Raw genomic sequence first — 20,023 nt, 5'->3', positions numbered from 1 at the left:
AATGTTTATATTGTGCACTTTTACTCCTGTGATGATTCCTCCATGTAGCGAGCAATTAGTCGACAATTCTCACACCAGTTGGCATGGGGTGTCGGGCATCAAGACTCCCTACGGACTATGCTCGGGTTCCTCATCACAAGCCCGCTGACCTTTGATAATAGATAGCCCTTTTCGATGTACCTGACTAAATCCACCAAATAGTTTTTTTTTTTTTTGGATCAGAAAAAAGATGGTTCATCCAGGATTCGAGGTTGCTACATATTCTCAACATAATGTCGAACCTATACCTTAGAAAATGTAGGCAGATGTGTTGTGAAATTCAAAGTACTAATTAGCTTACAACTCACTAAAAAGGAACTTAATAAAAAGAACTTACTTTGCACTACTTCCGACTAGTCATTGGGCTCTTAGATTTTATATACCTTGTGTGTTGTAATTTTATTTTTTTTTAAATTTTAACTAATTTTTTTTATTTTTATAAAATTCAATGCTTAAAATATCTCCAAACCTAAATCTAACACTTGTCCTCAATATTAAAGAAAATTTAAAGCAGTAAGAGGACAGAGGAGAAGTTACCTGATATGGGTGGATAAATTGAAAGTTGGGGCAAAATACCCAAACCTGCATGTTAGTAAATTTTTTTTTTGAAAAAAAAAGATATTTACATGTTGGGTTGCCTCCCAAGAGCGCTAAGTTTTATGTATTCAGCCAGACAATTCTAATTCATTCATGATAGATAGGGTCGGTCAGAAGTGTTCCTCGACTTCTAGACTCAGATACTCAAGGTATGGTTTTAAACGATGTCCATTAACTTGAAAGGTCCTACCATCCTTGATATCGCATATTACTACTGCACCATGCGGGTGCCTTTCTCTACTGTGTATGGGCAGTCCAGCGAGATTTAAGTTTTTCAGGGAATAGATGTAATCGAGAATCATATAGAAGGACTTTTTGTCCTTGGTGAAATTCCTTACGAATGATCATTTTGTCATGCATGATCTTCAATGCGATCTTTGTACTTCTTGGCACACTCGTAAGCATCGTTTCTAATTTCTTCAAGCTCATCGAGTTGAAGCTTCCTATGTTCTCCCTGCTTTGTCAAGATCGAAATTTAAATGTTTAATAGCCCAATAGGCCTTGTGCTCTAATTCAATAGGTAAATAGCAGGCCTTGCCATAGACATTCTATATGGAGACATTCTAATTGGTGTTTTGTAAGCCGTCCGATATGCGCACAGTGCATCTGTTAGCCTAAGAGACCAATCCTTCCGAGATGTATGAACAGTTTTTTCAAGGATGTCTTGATCTCCCGATTGGAAATTTCGACTTGTCCACTTGTTGTGGATGATATGGTGTACTGACCTTGTGATTAATGTGTACTTTCTCATAAGGGTTTTAAAATTTTATTACAAAAATGTTTTCCCCCATCACTAATGATAGCATGAGGGGTGCCAAAACGAGCAAAGATAGATTCTTTAAGGAACTTGATCACCACTTTGGGATCATTGGTCTTATACGCGATAGCCTCAATCCATTTGATACATAGTCAACTGCCACAAAATGTACTGATGCCCAATGACATAGGAAAAGACCCATAAAATCAATACCCCAAACATCAAGATTTCTACAATTAAGATCGCGTTCAGGGGCATCTCATTTTTCTTGAAATTTTTTCTAGTCTTTGACATCGGTCACATGCTTACAATACTCGTGTGAGTCATGAATAGTGTGGGCCAATAGGATCTGCACTGCAAACCTTTGCAGCCGTCTTTTTACCACTGAAATGACCACACAAGCGTGGTCATGACAAAAGGAAAGGACTTCCCTTTGTTCGTATTCAGAGATACACGTCGGATGATCTGATCAGGGCAATATTTAATAGGTATGGTTCATCCCAAAATACCACTTCACACGAGCTAGGAAGCGAAATTTCTCCTATTTGGTCCAAGAGCTGGGCATTTGTTCAGTAACGAGGTAGTTGACTATGTCAGCATACCATGGAACATTGGTATGGAAAATCATCATAGTTGTCATCCGAAAAAGTTTCGGATACAGGTAAGGATTCTGCAGATGACTCAACAATCAGTCTGGATAGTGGCCAGCTACTACATTTTCAGATCCCTTTTTGTCTCGAATTTCAAATCAAATTTCTGGAGCAATAGGATCCAACGAATGAGTCTTTCCTTGGCATCCTTCTTTGTGAGAAGGTACTTAAGGGTGCATGATCAGAATAAATGAGGACCTTGGATCCTATCAGATAGGACGAAATTTATCTGAGCAAAAACAACTGCCAACATTCTTTTTCAGTGGTGAATAGTTAAGTGGGCGTCATTTAGAGTTTTGCTCGCATAATGAATAACATGGGGAAGCTTCTCTACTCACTGTCCTAAGACGGCACCTATTGCATAATCAGATGCATCACATATGATTTCAAATGGCAGATTCCAATCAGGGACCTTATGATGGGTGCTGAGGTTAGTTCAGACTTTAGTCTTTCGAAAACAGTTATACAAATTGGCGAAAAATTAAAAGTAGCATCTTCGCCAACAAATCGATAAGGGTTTCGACAATTTACTGAATCCTTGATAAAGCGACGGTAAAAATCCGCATGCCCTAAAAAGGATCTGACTTTCCTAACAGTTTTGGGAGGTGGTAACTTGGCAATTAATTCTACTTTGGCTTTATCCACCTCGATTTTCCTTTGTGACAATGTGTCCCAAACAATACCTGATTGACCATAAATGGTATTTTTCTCAGTTAAGAATTAAATTTTTCTCTTACATCGTTCTACAACAAGGTCAAGTGATGGAGACATTCATTAAAATTGATCCGAATACAGAAAATCATCCATAAAACTTCTAAAATTTCTCCACCATGTCGGAGAAAATGCTCATCATACACCGCTGGATGTAGCCGGTGCATTGCATAACCCAAAAGGCATGCGACGATAGGCAAAAGTGCCATAAGGACCGGTGAATGTGGTTTCTCTTGATCCTCACGTGCAATTGGAACTTGGTTATGTCCAGAATAACCATCAAGAAAACAGTAATGAGAGTGGCCAGCTAGACGTTCTAATATTTGGTCATGAAGGGTAGTGGAAAGTGGTCTTTCCTAGTCATGGCGTTCAGCTTTCTATAGTCAATGCACACCGCCATCCAGTTTGGATTCGAGTGGGACTAACTCATTTGGTCATTCTTGATCACAGTAATTCCAGATTCTTGGGTACGACTTGAACTGGCTCACCCACTGGCTATCAGAATAGGATATATAATCCCTGCATCTAAGAGTTTAATGATTTCAGCTAGAACCACATCCTTCATAATTGGATTAAGTCGTCTTTGTGGTTCTCTAGAGATTTTGGCATCTTCTTCTAGATGGATTTTATGTTGGACCACAGAAGGACTAATTCCCTTAATATCAGCTATAGACCAACCGATAGCTTCCTGATTCTTCCGAAGGATACTAACAGCTTCTCTTCCTATTCTTTAGTTAGATTCGATGCAATTATAATAGGTAAGGTCTTGTTTCTCCAAGAAATGCATACTTCAAGTTTTCGGAAAGGTCTTTAAGTTCTAGTTGTGGAGGTTTGACATTGGATGGCACTAGCTGAGATTCCGAAATAGGCAATGATTCAAACTTGGTGGCCCATCTGCTAGTATCCATCACAGGAATGGAATCTAACAATGCATTAACCTCTTGACTTGACTCACAATTTTGATCAAAATTAGCCAAACATCTTTCTAATGGGTCAGATAACTCGACTCTTCAAAAGAACTGCTAATTATGTTCTCAATCATGTGAATTTCCTCCAAATCGTCCATCTCAGTTGACTGACTACTACTATAAAAAATATTGAGTTGGACAGTCATGTTCCCAAGGCTAGAGTCATTATTCCATTTCGGCAACTAATCACGCATTTGAAGTGGCCAAAAATGGTCTACCTAGGATCACCGGGATGTGACTTTCTGGATTTTTTACTGGTTCAGTTTCAAGGACTACAAAATCACAGGGTAGTAGAATTCATCAACTTTTACAATCACATCCTCCACAATTCCTTTGGGATACTTCACAGTCCTATATGCTAATGACAAAGTATATTTATGGGCTTTAATTTCCCCAAACCTAGTTCGGTGTAGACGAATAGGGTAATAGGTTTACACTTGCTCCTAAGTCTAATAGGGCTCTCCGAATGATGGTTCTCCTATTTTAATTTCACAGTGGGGCAACCAGGGTCCTTGTATTTTGGGGCAATCTGTTGTTGAATAAGAGATGAGGCTTGTGCCGCCATCACGCTTGCCTAGGAATACTGGTTTCCTTTTCACCGTAGTTAGGTCTTTTAAGAATTTTGTATAGAGGGATCTGTCTGATGGCATCTAGGAAGGGTAAATTTATTTGAACATTTTTAAGACTTCCATGATTTCATCGTACTGAGATTTTTTCTTTGAGTCTTGTAGTCTACTAGGAAAGGGAGCCTTGGTGTGTACGTCTCTATTGGTTTCTCCTTTTCCTTGTTTCCCTGTTCTTGTGCCTTTTTTGGGTGGGTTTGGTTCATGTTTTTCTTTTTTTCTTGCACTTGCTTGCCAGACCGTTAATGGTAATTGCCTGACTTCATGGGTAGGGTTTCCATTAGAATCAATCTGAAACTGGCTCTCGGCCCTTGATTCTATTGTCTACTAGGTTAGGTACTGGCTGACTGGGCAATTCGCCTTTCTTCCTATCCCCTAGAGAGTTGGCTATTTGGCTCAGACTAACCTCCAGTTTGCAATCGCTTGCGCATGGAATTGGTTGTCTGGGTTTGAGCCATGTTGGTCTGTTATTGTTGTTGGATGAAGTCTTGTTGCTGCTTAATCATGTTAGCCATCATGGCTTCCAATGATGTAGTTTGCTGAGGATAGGGGCACTATAAGTAGAATAGGTGGGCCAATGATTGTTTATTTGTGATGGACCTATTCTGGGAAATTCTTCTGAAAACCTGATGGACCACCTTGATGTGATAGGTTCATTTTGCTTGTATGAGAAATTTGGGTGGAACCTATTATCAGGGTGGTAGACTGGGCTGAATGAATTGGGAGTGGGCTTCTTGAAGGCACTATATGAGTTTAGAGCATTTGCCTGCTCAGCCTTAATGTTGGGTAAACTAGGACAACACTCCACTAGTGCTCAGAACTATTACACAAATACATAAACTATGTGACTCGTGATCCACTTTCATGATGGATTTAACTCTTTATATGAACTCGAGCTAGTGGAAACAGTGAAAGCATCAAACTTTTTGCTTAAGTTGTTCATTCCAGTCACCAGATTGGACATGACATTTTGAGTTCTGGGTCTGCTTCATTTCATAATTACCTGATTTTCTAGACCCGAACTCCTCTCTATTTACTTCCTCACCATAGCTACTCCAATTTTGGGCGTTCTCGGCTAAGTCAACAAGAAATTCATAGGCTTGATCCGGGGTTTGGTTCATGAACCTACCTTTGTGCATGACTCGATCATGTTTCTATGTGCCGGAGGTAGTTGTTCGTCCTATTCCTGTCTACCTAAGAATATGCTAAATATCGTTGTTAGAACCGACAAACAAAGTTTAATTTAATTTTACTCTTACCTGTTCTACTCGAGAATAGTGTCGTAAGAGTCGATCCACAGGGAGGCGATAGGAGTTGCATAAAAATTAAAACTTTCACTCGGATTCAAAAAGCGATTTTTGAATAACAAAGGAAAAACATTATGTCGGGATGTTGATATGATTTCTAATTGAAACTAACTAAAAGAAAGGTACTCAGATCGAAAAGTATTTATTGTAATTAATCAAAGAAGAGTTTTGGCATAAATTAAAATGGATGAAACTAAGAGGATTGAAGCAGACATAAATTTTATAAAAGAAGATTTAATGTATTGCATAAAAAAATTAAAATTTCAGCATAAATAAATCTCAAAAGTAAAACTCTTTCACCAAAATAAAATTCTCTAAATTTAAACTTAAAACATTGTTCTCAATTAAAATTCAAACTCAAAACACATTGCTCTTAATTAACTTAAAATAATAACAACATGATACTCAAACAGATTCACTAAACACAAATTAAAATATAACCTCTAAAAGAAAAACAACTAAAACAATAAAAAAAACAAAAGAATGTAATGCTCTGTTTTCAAATCTGAAAACAGAGCACTACTCCACTACTCTCCGATCCTTTCTTCTCTCACAAACAGAGCCTTCCCTTCTCCTTGGACAAAAACCAGCCGAGCTCCCTCTTCTTCCTTTGACCACCGGCTCCCACCACTCTGAGCTCCCCCTCCTCCTCCTCCTTCTTCTCCTCTTAAAGCGCAGGGTCACTTGAAATGGAATCACGGAAGGGGGCGCGGACGCGTGCGGATCGCGGAATCACGGAAGAGGGATTCCGAATCCGGCTCGGGCGCGATGTTCGACGCAGAGGCTGCAACGGATGGAGATCATGGGTTGCTGGGATCACGGGATGGCTTGGAGTCCGGAAGAGGGGCTGGACGTGGAATCGCTGATCTGGAAGGGAGCTGGGAACGTGGACTTCGGATTGGAAGCGGAAGGCAGCTGTGGTCTGCCGTGATCGACGGGAGGAAACGAATCCATGGGAGAGGGGCTGAAACGCTGGATCTTGATCACGGGATGAGCTGGGAGCGTGGATTCGGGACAATGGCCGCTGACATGGATGCGGTGGAGACGCGGTGAAGACGCGGTGCGGGATCGCCGGAGATTGGATTCAGACGCTGGGATTCCAGGCGTTGCTGGCACGGAGGCTGGCACGGGAGTTGGATGCATTCGATCGGCGCTTGGATCTCGCCATGGGTCATGTGCCAGTTTCTGCAATTGAATTTTGGAAGAAGATCTGGGCCTTTCTTTGCCCTTCTGAGAGGGAGCTGGGAGACACCAAGTTCCGTCCAATTAGTCATATAGATAATAATAAGAAAATAGTACGATATGAAATTTGGCTTGTAGACGGATGGACTGAGTTCGTTACGGGTCATCTATTCTGACTGGAGGTCAATTGCAAGTCTTTTAAGTCATGGGTCACCTAGCACCTCATAGTTATGATATGGTCAAATTAGATTTGCCCAAAAATTCTTTCCTAAAAGCATAAAGAAATTGGATCCGATTCGGACCCGAACCCGACTCGGACCCGACCCGATCTTCAACCGGGTCGGATCTGGGAAGGGATCCTTCTTTAGTCAAATTTGTACTTAATGTGCATTTTATCTCTAATTTATGAAAATCTGTGCCAAACCCAAATATAATATTAATCTAGTGAATTTATCATTATCGGTTAGCAATAATACTAATTTAGGTGACATATAGGTCGCACTTTTGTGCTCTCATCAGTAGTCCTTTGTAAAAGAAATGTACTAGATCGGCCTTGTCAAGCCCATGGTGCGGGCACTTGACCAAAGATCACGGAATCTTTTCCCAAAGTTGGGAAAATTCCTCCTCAGATTTTTCTCTAAAAGTTTTGATGGCATCTTTAATTTTTTCAGTATTTACCATGGGATAGAACTTAGCCATGAACTTCTAAATAGTTGTTCCCATGATGTGATGGAATTTGAAGCAGGGAATACAGCCATGCAGCAGCACGATCCTCTAAAGTCATGGGAACAACCTTAATTTAATACCCTCTTCATGTAAGTTTTGATTTCTAAACGTTTGACAGATTGTCAAAAATTTGTTTAGATGAATGTAGGGTTGTTCCCTCTCGAACCCATGAAACTTGGGTAACATGTTTATTGTTGCAGCCCGAATCTCAAATTGGGCTGCATTATTGATTGTAATACTATGCAAGTAGGGGGACTAGCAGATGCAGGTGCGAACAACTCATTCAAAGTTCTAATGTGTTCACCCATTGTAGAGATTGACAGTTGGTTTACAGTTCGCAAGTTGTGATGAAAAGTTCTGTCAATCTCAGGATCAAATGGGGTTAACTTATCCCTTAATAACCTTCTACCATGCATACATTATCAACACTTCATTAGATTTGACTCCTACAATGAACGAAATCCTAAAAGAAGAGAAGGCTAGACACAGATGACCACAACCAACACCACACAATAATTTGACCCTATTAGTCTTAGAATTAAGTGAGGTTTAGTAGCTTCTTAAATCTAGTTGCACAGAGATTTATCAGGTTAAAAAGTTCCTGAAATTCTCTCTAGATTAGACAGCTCCTAATCTCCCTTTCAGATTAAGCTTGAGCTTACCAGTTAAGCAATCCAGTAACCAGTGACCAGGAAAGTCCCGGAGTGTGTGGTGGTGCCAGAAGGGATACACCGATACCACAATACCCTTAACAGTTCTCACTGTTGCAAAACTTTTCTAGATATCACCAATTACTAAATTCTCACTGGAGTGGCTTTCAGCCGCTTCTTTCCAAGAGCCTAATTGAGCTCGAAAACTCTAAGGCCAACGTCTAATTTGATTTTAATTTAATTTGGCTTAGGATATATATGCAAGGTGGTGATTTTTGGGCTAAGGAAGGTAATGACTTCCTGACCTTATCTTTTTAATGGGTTTGCCCTTAAATTATTTTATGCAAATGCTTAATACTAAATGCAGCAAATAATTAATAATTTTTAAAGTTTATGCAATGTCATTAGGTTGTACTGATTAATGAGCAAACAAATTTTTTTATTATTGATTATTTTTATTTTTTATTTTTTTATTTTTGATTTTTTATATAGCAATAACTTGAATGTAAACTAAACACAATCCTTATGCGTCAGTCAATCTCCGAATGTCCGTTGAATAAGCTCTGGAGATTACTCCGTAAGGAGTCCCAATAGAGGTATGATAACCTCGAAGGATTGCACCCTATCAATTACTAGCAAAAATAATAATTTTTTTATTTTTTTTGATTTAATTAATTTTTTTTCTTTCTTTTTAAATTTCAAATTTCGAATCTCAGAATTCAAATTTTGAATTTAAAATTTTTTTGAATTTTTGAATTTTGGATTTTTTTTTAATTTAATTTTTTTTCAAATTTCAAATTTCAGAATTTAATAACTACGAAATTATTAACTATAAATTATCAAAATAAAAAAAATAAATAAAAATAAAAATAAAAACTTACTACCGGAGTGCGTTCACTCCGGGCATCCAAAATTTGATTTGATTTTCGTGATCGTTCTTGCTTCTCGATTTGCCTCCCCGGCAACGGCGCCAAAATTCTGTTGTGCCAATTTCTGTTTACCTAAAAATATGCTAAACAGATCGTTGTTAGAACCGACAAACAAAGTTTAAATTAATTTAACTCTTATCTGTTTTACTCGAAGAATAGTGGTCGTAAGAGGTCGATCCACAGGAAGACGATTGGAGTTGCATAAAAATTAAAACATTTACTTGGATTCGAAACCGATTTTTGAATAATGAAAGAAAAACATTACGTCGAGGATGTTGATAGATTCTCTAGTCTACTGAAGAATATTTTTTAATTGAAATTAACTAGAAGACATGTACTTAGATTCAAAGAGCATTTATATATTTAACTAATCAAAGAAAATCTTTGGCATAAATTAAAATGGATGAAACTAAGAGGATTGAAGCGAACACAAATTGCATAGAGGAAGGTTTAATGTATTGCATAAAAGAAAAATTCCAGAAGTTGAAGAATGGAGCTTAAAAATAACAGAAATTAAAACAACAGAAATTAAAGCTTTAGCATAAATAAAACTCTCTTATTAAACTAAAACTAAAAATCCCAAAAGAACATGTCTCGAAATAAAACTCTTACTAAAAAAAGATACATTGCTCTCAATTAAACTTAAAAAAAATAAGAACAATATGACACTCAAAACAGAATCACTAAACACAAATTAAAAATATAACCTCTAAAGAAAAAACAACTAAAACAATAAAAAAAACTAAAGAACCGTAATGCTCTGTTTTCAATTTGAAAACAGAGCACTACTCTCCGACCCCTTCTTCTCCCCAACCTCTGTTTCTTGGCCCCAATCCCGCACCAAGCCGAGCTCAACTTCCTTCCTCCCTTTCTACCTCGCCTCCTCCCCTTCTTATAGGTGCCTGCCTCGCTGGGGCGGAGGAGCTGGATGCGGTGAAGCACGTAATCGCGGATGGGCGCCCCATGCGGAAGAGAATCTGGGCAGATCTATGCTGGCGACGCGGGCGGCATATCCAGGGAAGACACTGGGATTGGTGATGCGGAGGATGAATGGATCATCCGCGATGCTGGGAGGCTAAAATGGAGGGGTTGCGTGTCATCCAGGATGCTGGGGTTTCCTTCACGGACGTGGGATCGTTGCTCTTCCCTTCTTTGGGTGCCGGATTGGAAGCGGGATCGACGGGAGGAGCCGATCGTGGAAGGATCCGGTGCGGATCGGCTGGAACACGGGATGCTTGCTGGCACGGTAGCTAGCACGGAAGAGGGGCTGGATTTCGAATCCGGCTCGGACACGAGCTGGGGCTGAACGGAAGGTGGGGACCGGGCTTCCTTCTTCGGGTGCTGCTGGAGCTGAAGCGGAAGGTGAGCCATTCATGGAAGAGCTGGATTTGGGGAGGTGGATCCGTTGATTTCTTTCTTTGGATCGATGGAAGGATGGGAGCGTGGAGATGGGCTGACGGCTGGCAGCGACCGTGAGATCACGGGATCGTTGCTCTTCCCTTTGACGCGGAAGAGACGGATGCAACTTCCTTCTTCGAGCTATCTTGGATCATGGCTTGAGATGCTTGGATCACGGAGATGTAGGAACAGGGTGTGGATGCGGCTGGAACGGCGGCTTGATGCTAGATTTTCTTCTTGCCAGATCATTGACTGATATGCTGATGCGTGCGATTGGCAGCTGGAATCACAGTTGGGCTGAGACAATGGTGGGATGGCAGTCGGCAGTGACTCGACTCCATCAGGGTGGATGGCCGTGGGAATTAAGAGAAGTCAGATGCAGCTGGGATCCGTTGAATCTGGACATGGAACTTAGGATGCTGCACAAATAAAACATTAATTAGTTAATTTTATTTTAATGATTAGCTAAATACTAATTAAAATGGTCTGACGATTGCACTTTTGTGTTCTTATCAAAGATGAAATAGGAGGATAGATTTCTACTCTTTGCTTTGCTCGCTGCCAGGTCTTATGATCCTTTGGTTACTACTTTGCTGTATGGAAAGGAGACGTGAATTATAAGACATAATTTCTATGTTAAGGTCCAATGAGCAAGGAGAAGATTGACAAAGGATGGAGTTCCTCAGGAAGGCTTACTGTTGGAGAGAGGCATAGGAGGAGGAACGGAGCAGCAAAGGGACATCAAAGTCCAGAAAGACAAGAAGAGTTCAGATGCTACAAGTGCAATGAGCAGGACATTGAAGCAGAATTGTCCGCTTTGGAAGAAGCTTCAGGGAGAGAGAATGACAAGGATTCAGTCAGTGTCTGGCTGATCTCAAGGTGGGGGTGACCTTTTGGTAGTTTCGGTTGATCACAGGAACAACACGGATATCTGGACAATGGATTCAGCCTGCTCTCATCACTACATACCAAATCGGTCTTGGTTTGCTACATACACCAAAATCGATGAGGGGAGTTGACATTAGGAGATGATCATCCTTGCAAGGTGGCCGGCATTGGGACCATCAAGGTGAGGATGTTTGATGGGATGGTGCGGACTTTTACCAATGTAAAGCACGTCCTGATCTGAAAAAGATCTAGTGTCACTTGGCTACTGGAGAAGAATGGTTATAGCTTTAGTTGCCGTTCCAGGAGTGGTATTTTGAATATATCCACAGGAGACTATTGTGATGAGGGAGAAGGTTGGGATAATTTGTACAAGATGAAAGGGTCCATAATGTGTGGGGATCCGAAACAGCAGCAATGGCACAGGGCCAGCAGGAAGCATATCGTTTGTGGCATTACCGCTTGGGCCACATGGGAGATCGTGGTATGAAGATGCTGAGCAAAGATGGACTGATATCAGATCTGGATGGAGGAGTTCCAGAGGTGTGTGAGCCTTGCCAGCTAGGAAAGCAACACAGGATGAAGTTTTTACTAGTACTACACGTAGCGGTGGTCCCTGGAGCTAGTGACACGATGTTTGGGGACTGACCCGATCACATCCAGGAATGGGCCAATATTTCTATCCTTATTGATGACTTTTCAAGAAGAGTTTGGTGTACTTCTTGAGGAAAAAGTCAGAGTCTTCTCTAAGTTCAAGCCTGGAGGGCAGGGTAGAGAAAGAGAAGGAATGCTACGTGAAGTGTGTGCACTCCGACAATGGTGGCGAATTCACAAGTAAGGGTTTCTGAAATTTTGCAAGATTGTGGGATCAAGAGGCAATTTCCAGTAAGGAAGACTCCTCACAGAATGGGTGGCGAAAGGATGAACAGGACTCTCATTGAGAGCTAGATGTATGAGATTGTAGGCAGGGCTTTCCAAGTGTTTGGTGATACAGTAGACACGGCCTGCTACTTAGTGAATCATCTCCTCATACAAAGCTAGATGGGAGGATTCCAGAGGAGCTTGGTCTGAAAGAAGGTGGAGGTTGGCCATCTTAGAGTATTTGGATGCACGGCATTTGTGCACATTGATCCCAGTGGCGGAGCAAGTTGGGATGCCAAGTCACAAAGATGGTATTCATAGGATATCCGCGTGGAGTCAAGGTTATCGGCTGTGGATCCCTTGGAGGAAGAAGACTACTATCAGTAGGGATGTGGTCTTTGATGAGAATTCCAGTCCTAAATATGCAAAGGGTGAAGAAGACAGGGGAGAACCAACCGGACCAGGGTTGGACAGCTAACTTCTTATTCAGTTTTACCTTTTGCAGGTGCACCAGAAGGACTGAAATTCAGGTGAGCACCAGTCAGAGTGCCCCTCCACATGTGGGAGGAGCGAGATGCTAACTCGGAGATGAGATGTGCAAAGAGGAACAAGATCCCAGCATAAGCATCGGAGTTGCACTGCATAAGCCTAAGTGATGTGAGGCAGCCGGAGAGGTATGGTTTTGGCGAAACCATGTCTTTGCATTGGTTGCTGTGAATGGAGACTCGGAGACCTATGAGAGGCATTGGCACGCTAGGATAGCGATAGGTGGTCCAAGCTATGGTTAGAGGAGATGCAGTTTCTCCAGAAAAATCAGACTTGGCGGTTGGTGCAATTGCCAGTGAAAGAACCCATTGGATGCAAATGGTGTTCCAATGCAGGAAGACTTTCAGATAGAGAAGGCATTAGATACAAAGCCAGTTAGTAGCTAAAGGATACTCCAGAAGGAGGGCATTGATTATAATGAAGTATTCTCCTAGTTGTTCGACATACTTCTATTTGGATGCTGTTGAGCATGTTTGCCATCCAGGATTTGGAGTTGGAGCAAATGGATGTTAAAACAGCCTTTCTCCATGGAATTTGGAGGAGAAGATTTATATGGAGCACCAAAGGGTTTGGTGAGCCAGTTAGAAGGAAAGGTCTATTTGCTGTAGAGATCACTCTATGGGTTGAAGCAATCATCAAGGCAATGGTACTTGCGGTTCGACACATATGTGAGGAGCATTGCATAACAGATGTGAGTATGACCCTTGTGTCTATGTGAAGACTCTTGAGGATGAGTCTAGATTATATCTACTCTTGTATGTAGATGACATGCTGATTGCTTGCAAGAGTAGAGGAATTGTGGAAGACTTAAAGGTAGCCTTATCTCGAAATTGAGATGAAGGATTTGGGTCCAGCTACGAAGATTCTAGGCATGGAGATTCTCAGGGATAGAACCAAGAAGGTGCTGCTTATCTCAGAGAGGTTACATCAGAAAGGTCTTGCGGAGATATGGTATGGATGGAGCGAAATCGGCGGCATTACCAATGCTGGTCATGTCAGTCTTCGAAGACAATGTCACACAAACTGAGGTGGAGGCTGAGGATATGAAGAGAATTCATATGCTTCAGGAGTTGGAGTTGATGGTATGCCATGGTCTATTGTAGACCAGATCTTGCACATGCAGTTAGCCAAGTCAGCAAGTTCATGGCTAACCCTGGCAAGGAGCATTGGAGAGCACTGAAAAGTGTTTTCAGATACTTGGTGGGCATAGTTGGAGTTGGCATTTGTTATGGACTGGAAGGTAGCAAGGAGAAGAATTCCAACATGACCAAGGAGAACCAGAGCCGGATGATTGGTTTTGTGGATGCTATTACGGAGGAGACATGGACACATGGTGTTCTACCACAGGTTATGTGTTTTGCTTGAACGGAGGTCCAGTGTCATGGAGATCAAGCTTGCAACCAATTACGACATTGTCTACAATGGAAGCGAGTATATTGGCATCACAGAAGCTGCCAAGGAAGCTCTATGGTTGAAATGATTGGCATTGAAAATAGGATTTGCACAGGGGGCTGTCAGGGTGCATGCGATAGCCAGAGTGCATTGTGTTGGTTCAAAACTCGGTCTATCATGCAAGGACCAAACACATTGACATCAGTACCACAGGATTAGGAAGTTGGTGGAAGATGTGAAGTGGAGCTTGCCAAGTTCATACGAAGGAGAACCTGGCAGATGCACTGACCAAGTCTCTTCCAAGGGATGGCTTCCTCAGGTGTTCGCGCTGATGGATTGATGGACCAGGAGAAGCTGCGGAGGCTTTGAAGTGCCAAGGTGGAGATTGTAGCTCAAGTGTGGCACATCCAAAGGAAAACAACAAGTTTCTGGGCTGTGAACAGTATTGGAGTCGACTCCTGGAGACTTGGAGTCACTCCGGCATGCTGTGAAGACTTGGCACAATGCAGGGCTCGACCCCAGGACTTCGGGGTCGACTCCTTAAGAGCACAAGAAAAAGTCCAAGAGCTGTTTTCCAGGAAGCTTCAGGGGTTGACCCAAGACAACAGGGTCGACCCCAGGACAGCAGGAGTCAACCCGAGCACTGTTTCACGGAATTTTCAGGCATGAAGCGGGCCAAGTTAAGGTTTTTCAAGTCTCAAAGAGTCTAAATCATTCTTGGGCTAGGTTTAGGCTCAAAGGGGGAGAGCTGTAAGTCATGGACTTGGGTTGAATGCTTTCTAATGTGGCTTAGGGGAGATTGAGTTGGGTGTATGATTGACTAAAATGAGACCTATATAAAGGCTTGATGTAATCAGTTTTAGGTTATCACTTGGATTATGCTTGAGCAATAAAGAAGCGCCAGAAAAGTTTCTCCCACGTTCTCTCTTCTCTTCCTCTTCTTCTCGACGAAAATCCTGTTTGTGATTGTGATTCTTTATCTGTTCTTCCTTCTTTCTCCATGGGGCCTGATGCCTTAAGGGATGCCTAGGTTAATGGATATGAGAGATCCACATGCTTCCGCACAACGCCAACAACATTAGCCTAATACACGCTCTAAGTGTCTATCTGGAATTTATTGTTCAAGTCCCTCGGCTTCCTTTTATTTTATTTTTCTCCCGTGTTGGATGTATTCTATTTAACTGTTTGAGAGTATAGAAAGAGAGAAGATTCCTTTCTCCGGTGGACTTCGCGTTCACACCCTGCTGATCCTACGGCAGCAGAGGGGGGGCGAACCGTTGCCCGAAATCTAGGTTTCCTCCGTGCCTCAATCCGAGGTTAGCGTTCTCTAGCTCATGCCTGAGTGGGATTTGGAGGTTGATGTCGGTGTTGAAATCTTCATCCGTCTTGTGGTCTTGTTTCTTTGATTGGAGTTTCATGCACTCGATTCAAAATTATTCTAACATTGAGCTGATGCAAAGCGTAAGATCTCTTCTTGGTTCCCCTGTTTTCTTCTTCGTATTATCTTTTGAATCTGTTTCTATCTCCTTCTGAGCACGTTTTTATTTTTTATTTTTGGTGCCTTTCGCTTTCGCATTAAAGGTTTCTGGGCTCTTAGATTCTAGTATTCCAATTTTGTTATGTTTGAAGCTATTTGGAATCAAGTGTCTATTATTTTTTTCTTTATTCTGTTCAATTGCAACGAGTAATCCAATCCTATCGTTCACTTTTATATGTTTGAACTTAGAAGAACACGGGAGACTCATCTAAATCTTATCTTGATTGCTTTGTTTTCCATTTTCTTAAGCCTCCGCAGTGAGTTACTGACACCTAAGAGATGGCCCGGATTTGGGTGTTATCTGAGTGCCTAGTGCTGAGCTTTTGGAGTTTTGGGGCTTCTTTAACAGTTCTTTTGACATGGAGGAGGTGGAACTAGCAAATAGGGCGGCTGTGGGAAGCTGCCACCGAGTCCTCAATCTTCTATCTCGGTCCCAAGATCAGCTCCTTCTATATATGAATTAGTGGGAGAGACTGAAGTGGCTGTTTCTAGATTTAGGAAAGTAGTTTCCAAGCTTGGCCATGAATGGTCATGGAAGGGTCAGGAGGTTGAACAAAGCTCTTTCCCCTTTCAATCATAAGATCTTTTTAGATAACCCAATAGCATCTAGGCCAGTTCCCTCTCCAGTGCCTCTCCATCTCCTCCCAAGAGATCCTATAGAATTCCCAGGAAGAGAATTAGTTCTACTGCCAAAATCCCTCAACCAATCCCACAAAGGATGTCCTTGAGATCCTGTACTGGATGTGGATGCTGCTTCTAGAAGCACTCTCCAACTTGGCCCACAGGCTTCACCCACCCACCTCCATTTCCTCCAACAGCAGCAGAACAACCAAAAGTTTCAGCTCAGCAGCAGTTGAATTCCAGAGTGAGATGTATAGGAGGAGCAATAGCGGAATAAATCTCAAGTTGATAACTCTAGTTGCTCAGCGACCGGATCATCCTCGAGGTCTTTCTGTCATCCCTGAGTGGATGGAAGCATGGCGAGCTTGGATGGGAGGCCCTTCCACCTAACGAGTGGGCCAGAATCATCCAATCCGACAAACTTGAACCAGTCTCCAAGGAGGAGGTGCTCTGGCAGAGGGAGGATGGGGAGTGGCAGATGTGCTACTGCAGGAAGATGTCATTGCTCGAAGAAGAGGTTTGGCTTTTTAACTCAAGTTCACTTTTTATTGGCTTTGTACATTGGTTCTGGTTTTGGATAATACTTATTGTCGAGTCCTCTTTGTAGGAAGCTAAGAGTGAAGAGATCTATTAAGGTGCCTGCCATCAGCAACAAGATCGCTGATATCCCTGCTGACGAATACTCATGGAGGAAGTATGGGCAGAAGCCAATCAAGGGTTCTCCTCATCCTAGGTGAATAGGGCAGTCATGATGCTTTTCTGTTTTCCATTGCATAAATTTGTAGAAGTTTTTGCACCTTCAATGGTAAATTTGACATTGTAATTGTGGTACTAGGGCGGAAAATGGATCGGATCAGATATCAGTATATCCACATGTATCCCTCATTTTTTATGAAGATAGATACATCTATGGATATTAATCAGATATTAAGATTCATATCCATATTCATTAGAAGATGTATACATATAAATTGATATTGACAGTGCAGATAAAAATACAGACATAATCGGTGAAACTTTATAACCACTTAATCAAAGAGACCACTATATGGAAGGTAACTAAGTTAAAACATGTTAATGTTCATCAAGGTTATATAAGATTAAATAGGATTGCAAATAGATCTGGATATTTCAATATGGATCAGATAGTTGTCTATTTATATATTCATTTTTCTTTTATGGATATGATATGGCAACAACTATGGACATTAGTCGGATACCTAAATTCATACTTGTATCTGGATAGTTTCAGATAAGGAAATGGATTCAGGTGGGTATTTTCTAGTCCACTTTCTGCATTGTGGAATTCGTTGCTCGGTCTTCAAGGTTTACTCATTGTCCTCGCTGTCATATTCATGATATCTAGATTCAGTAAGATCATTAAATATTGTATCATCTAATCGTTGATATGCAATGAATGAGTTGAGGATTTGTCCATTCTAGTGCATAGAACGTAATGAAAGAGTAGGTTTAGGTATTTCAAGGAATATTACTTGAAGTAGGTTTAGCCTATTTACTTCTCCAGAATATTTTCAATTGACAAACAGCAGGATTGCTTTAGCTGTTTAGATCCATGATGGGTAACTCCTGGACATCTTGTCTCCCTCAATGTAAAGGTTTGTTATTGGAGAGGTTAGCGCAGACATCACAATCAAATCCCTGAGATATAATTTGTCATGACAAAATAAGGAAATAAACAATAATTACCTCATCCATTTCTTTTTCTTGTTTCCAAATGGCAAAGGCAAATTTAGAAGGCTAGCCATGGATTCCGTGTTTTGAGATCTATAGTTATAGTCACTTCTCTGTATTGAAAGTAGAGTCTGATTTATAAGTAAATATTGCTTTCTATATGCTGATGTTTGACCTAGTTATTAATTTGTTATTGATCCTCAAACACTGTCTAACTTAGAAAAATTACCCATTTGAATTCACGCAGGGGATACTATAAATGTAGCAGCATGAGAGGCTGCCCTGCTAGAAAGCATGTTGAAAGATGTGTGGATGATCCCTCAATGCTCATTGTTACTTATGAAGGTGAGCACAACCATAGCAGGTTATTGACCCAATTAGCGCACACATAAAGGCTGGACTGAGCTTCTTCACTTAGCTCCTTCACCAAGTGGTTCAAGTGCTCTCTCATTCCGTCCTTTTGGGAGCACTTAAGCTTCTCCTGTAAATATAGCTGTTGTGATCAAGAAATTCAGGTCTTAGAGAGGTAGGTTCCATGGGATGGTTTCTGGGTCTTTCGTGGTTTTGAGGCCCCTGAGCTGCATAGAAATGCTACCAAGAAATGGTTTTGAACTGTAAGCACAATTATTGACATTAAAAATTCTGGTGAGTCTTAATTCTCTTAGATTTTAGACTTAGTTCATAATTCTTGATATGCTAACTTTGAAGAGTTGAAGGTTGTATGATCAACAATACAATGCAATGTTTGAAAACAACCAAATGAGTATGTGTATTCTTGAATTCAAAGAGTAGAAACTTTTGTTGTTCAAAACCTTTTTCTGTTATACTTGGAATATATTTATTTCATCTGTGTAAGTTCTATCGGTTCTAGTTTATCCTTGATCTCCTGGTGGCGAGCCGAGCTTTGATATCTTGGGTGATGGTTGATGCGTACCCTATAGTTAATTGTGCCGTTTGCATTATTGCAACATTGGTTGTGCACAGCTTCCAAGAAGCTTCCCTCTGATCAAACTTCTTGCAAGTGATGATTTTGAGCTAGTCAGCTCGAAAGGTACAGTGTGTTTGGTTTGACTGTCTACATTGACTCAATGCATGTTACTGTTCTTATCTTTCTGAGATTGCACAGTAGGAAGAGCCAACTGATTAGAATGACCAAGTATATGTTTATATTACAGCAGAAATTAGCATGACATGGAGAGTACACTGGATTGGAGAGAAGAGAAGAGAATAAGGTAGTATCCTACTATGTACATATTCTCTGACAGCAGTTTAAAGGAAAATTTATATTTAATATTGCTAATATCCCTTTATCAATTTTGTACATGATATTAATATTAGTGAAGAGAAAGTGCACTGTGGGGAAAAGACCGGAAGAGAAATCGCAATCGGGGCGGGGTGGGGATCGGGAGATAGGTCGAACAGTTGCAGGTGTGGGCCATGGTTGACCCTGGAGCTGGGCTGGAGACGCCGGTGGTGGGGAAGGCTGGTGGGGCGAATCCCAATGCTCCCAAGTCTACGACGAAGGGTTCGTCGTGGCGGATGTGGCAAGGGTGCGCCGCGGGGAGCGACGAGGCAGCCGGAATGGACGAGCCATCGGATTTCTCCACGCGAACTGGAAGTGATGCAGAGCCGATTTACTGAGGTGGGTGGTGCCAGAGGAGGAGTTGGACGGCACGCTTGGAATGGAGGAGCACCACTGTCTTGGTGAGGAGCCTGGGGAGGAGCGTTCCCGGTGATTGGTTGGCGAGGGAAATGCAACGGGCAGGGCGGCTGGAGTACAAGGTTGGGTGCTTCCCCTGGCGGAGGGCTTCACTGCCATTAGGTTCGCAAATGAGGCGGATAGGGAGGCAGCTCTGCAGAATGGCCCTTGGATGGTCGGCGGCCAGATGTTGGCCATGGAACGGTGGCGGCCCAACTTCATTCCGGGTGTCGGAGAAATCGGGCGAGTGGTT

At 41.7% G+C, this 20,023-nt stretch overlaps 1 protein-coding gene across 1 annotated transcript; it reads left to right on the top strand.

Moving 5' to 3' along the window:
- Nucleotides 1–15,275: 15,275 nt before the first annotated feature.
- On the top strand, nt 15,276–18,895 carry LOC120108266 (protein WRKY1-like). Its single transcript, XM_039121853.1, has 4 exons — nt 15,276–15,537; nt 16,008–16,896; nt 16,987–17,112; nt 18,319–18,895. Exons 2-4 carry the CDS (start codon nt 16,736–16,738, stop codon nt 18,461–18,463), a joined length of 432 nt encoding a protein of 143 aa, XP_038977781.1. The 5' UTR covers nt 15,276–15,537; nt 16,008–16,735; the 3' UTR covers nt 18,464–18,895.
- The last annotated feature ends 1,128 nt before the right edge of the window (nt 18,896–20,023 follow it).

The sequence above is a fragment of the Phoenix dactylifera genome, unplaced genomic scaffold (genome assembly GCF_009389715.1).
Source record: "Phoenix dactylifera cultivar Barhee BC4 unplaced genomic scaffold, palm_55x_up_171113_PBpolish2nd_filt_p 001246F, whole genome shotgun sequence".
Classification (NCBI taxonomy): domain Eukaryota; kingdom Viridiplantae; phylum Streptophyta; class Magnoliopsida; order Arecales; family Arecaceae; genus Phoenix; species Phoenix dactylifera.
This window is presented reverse-complemented; position numbering and strand designations above follow the sequence as displayed.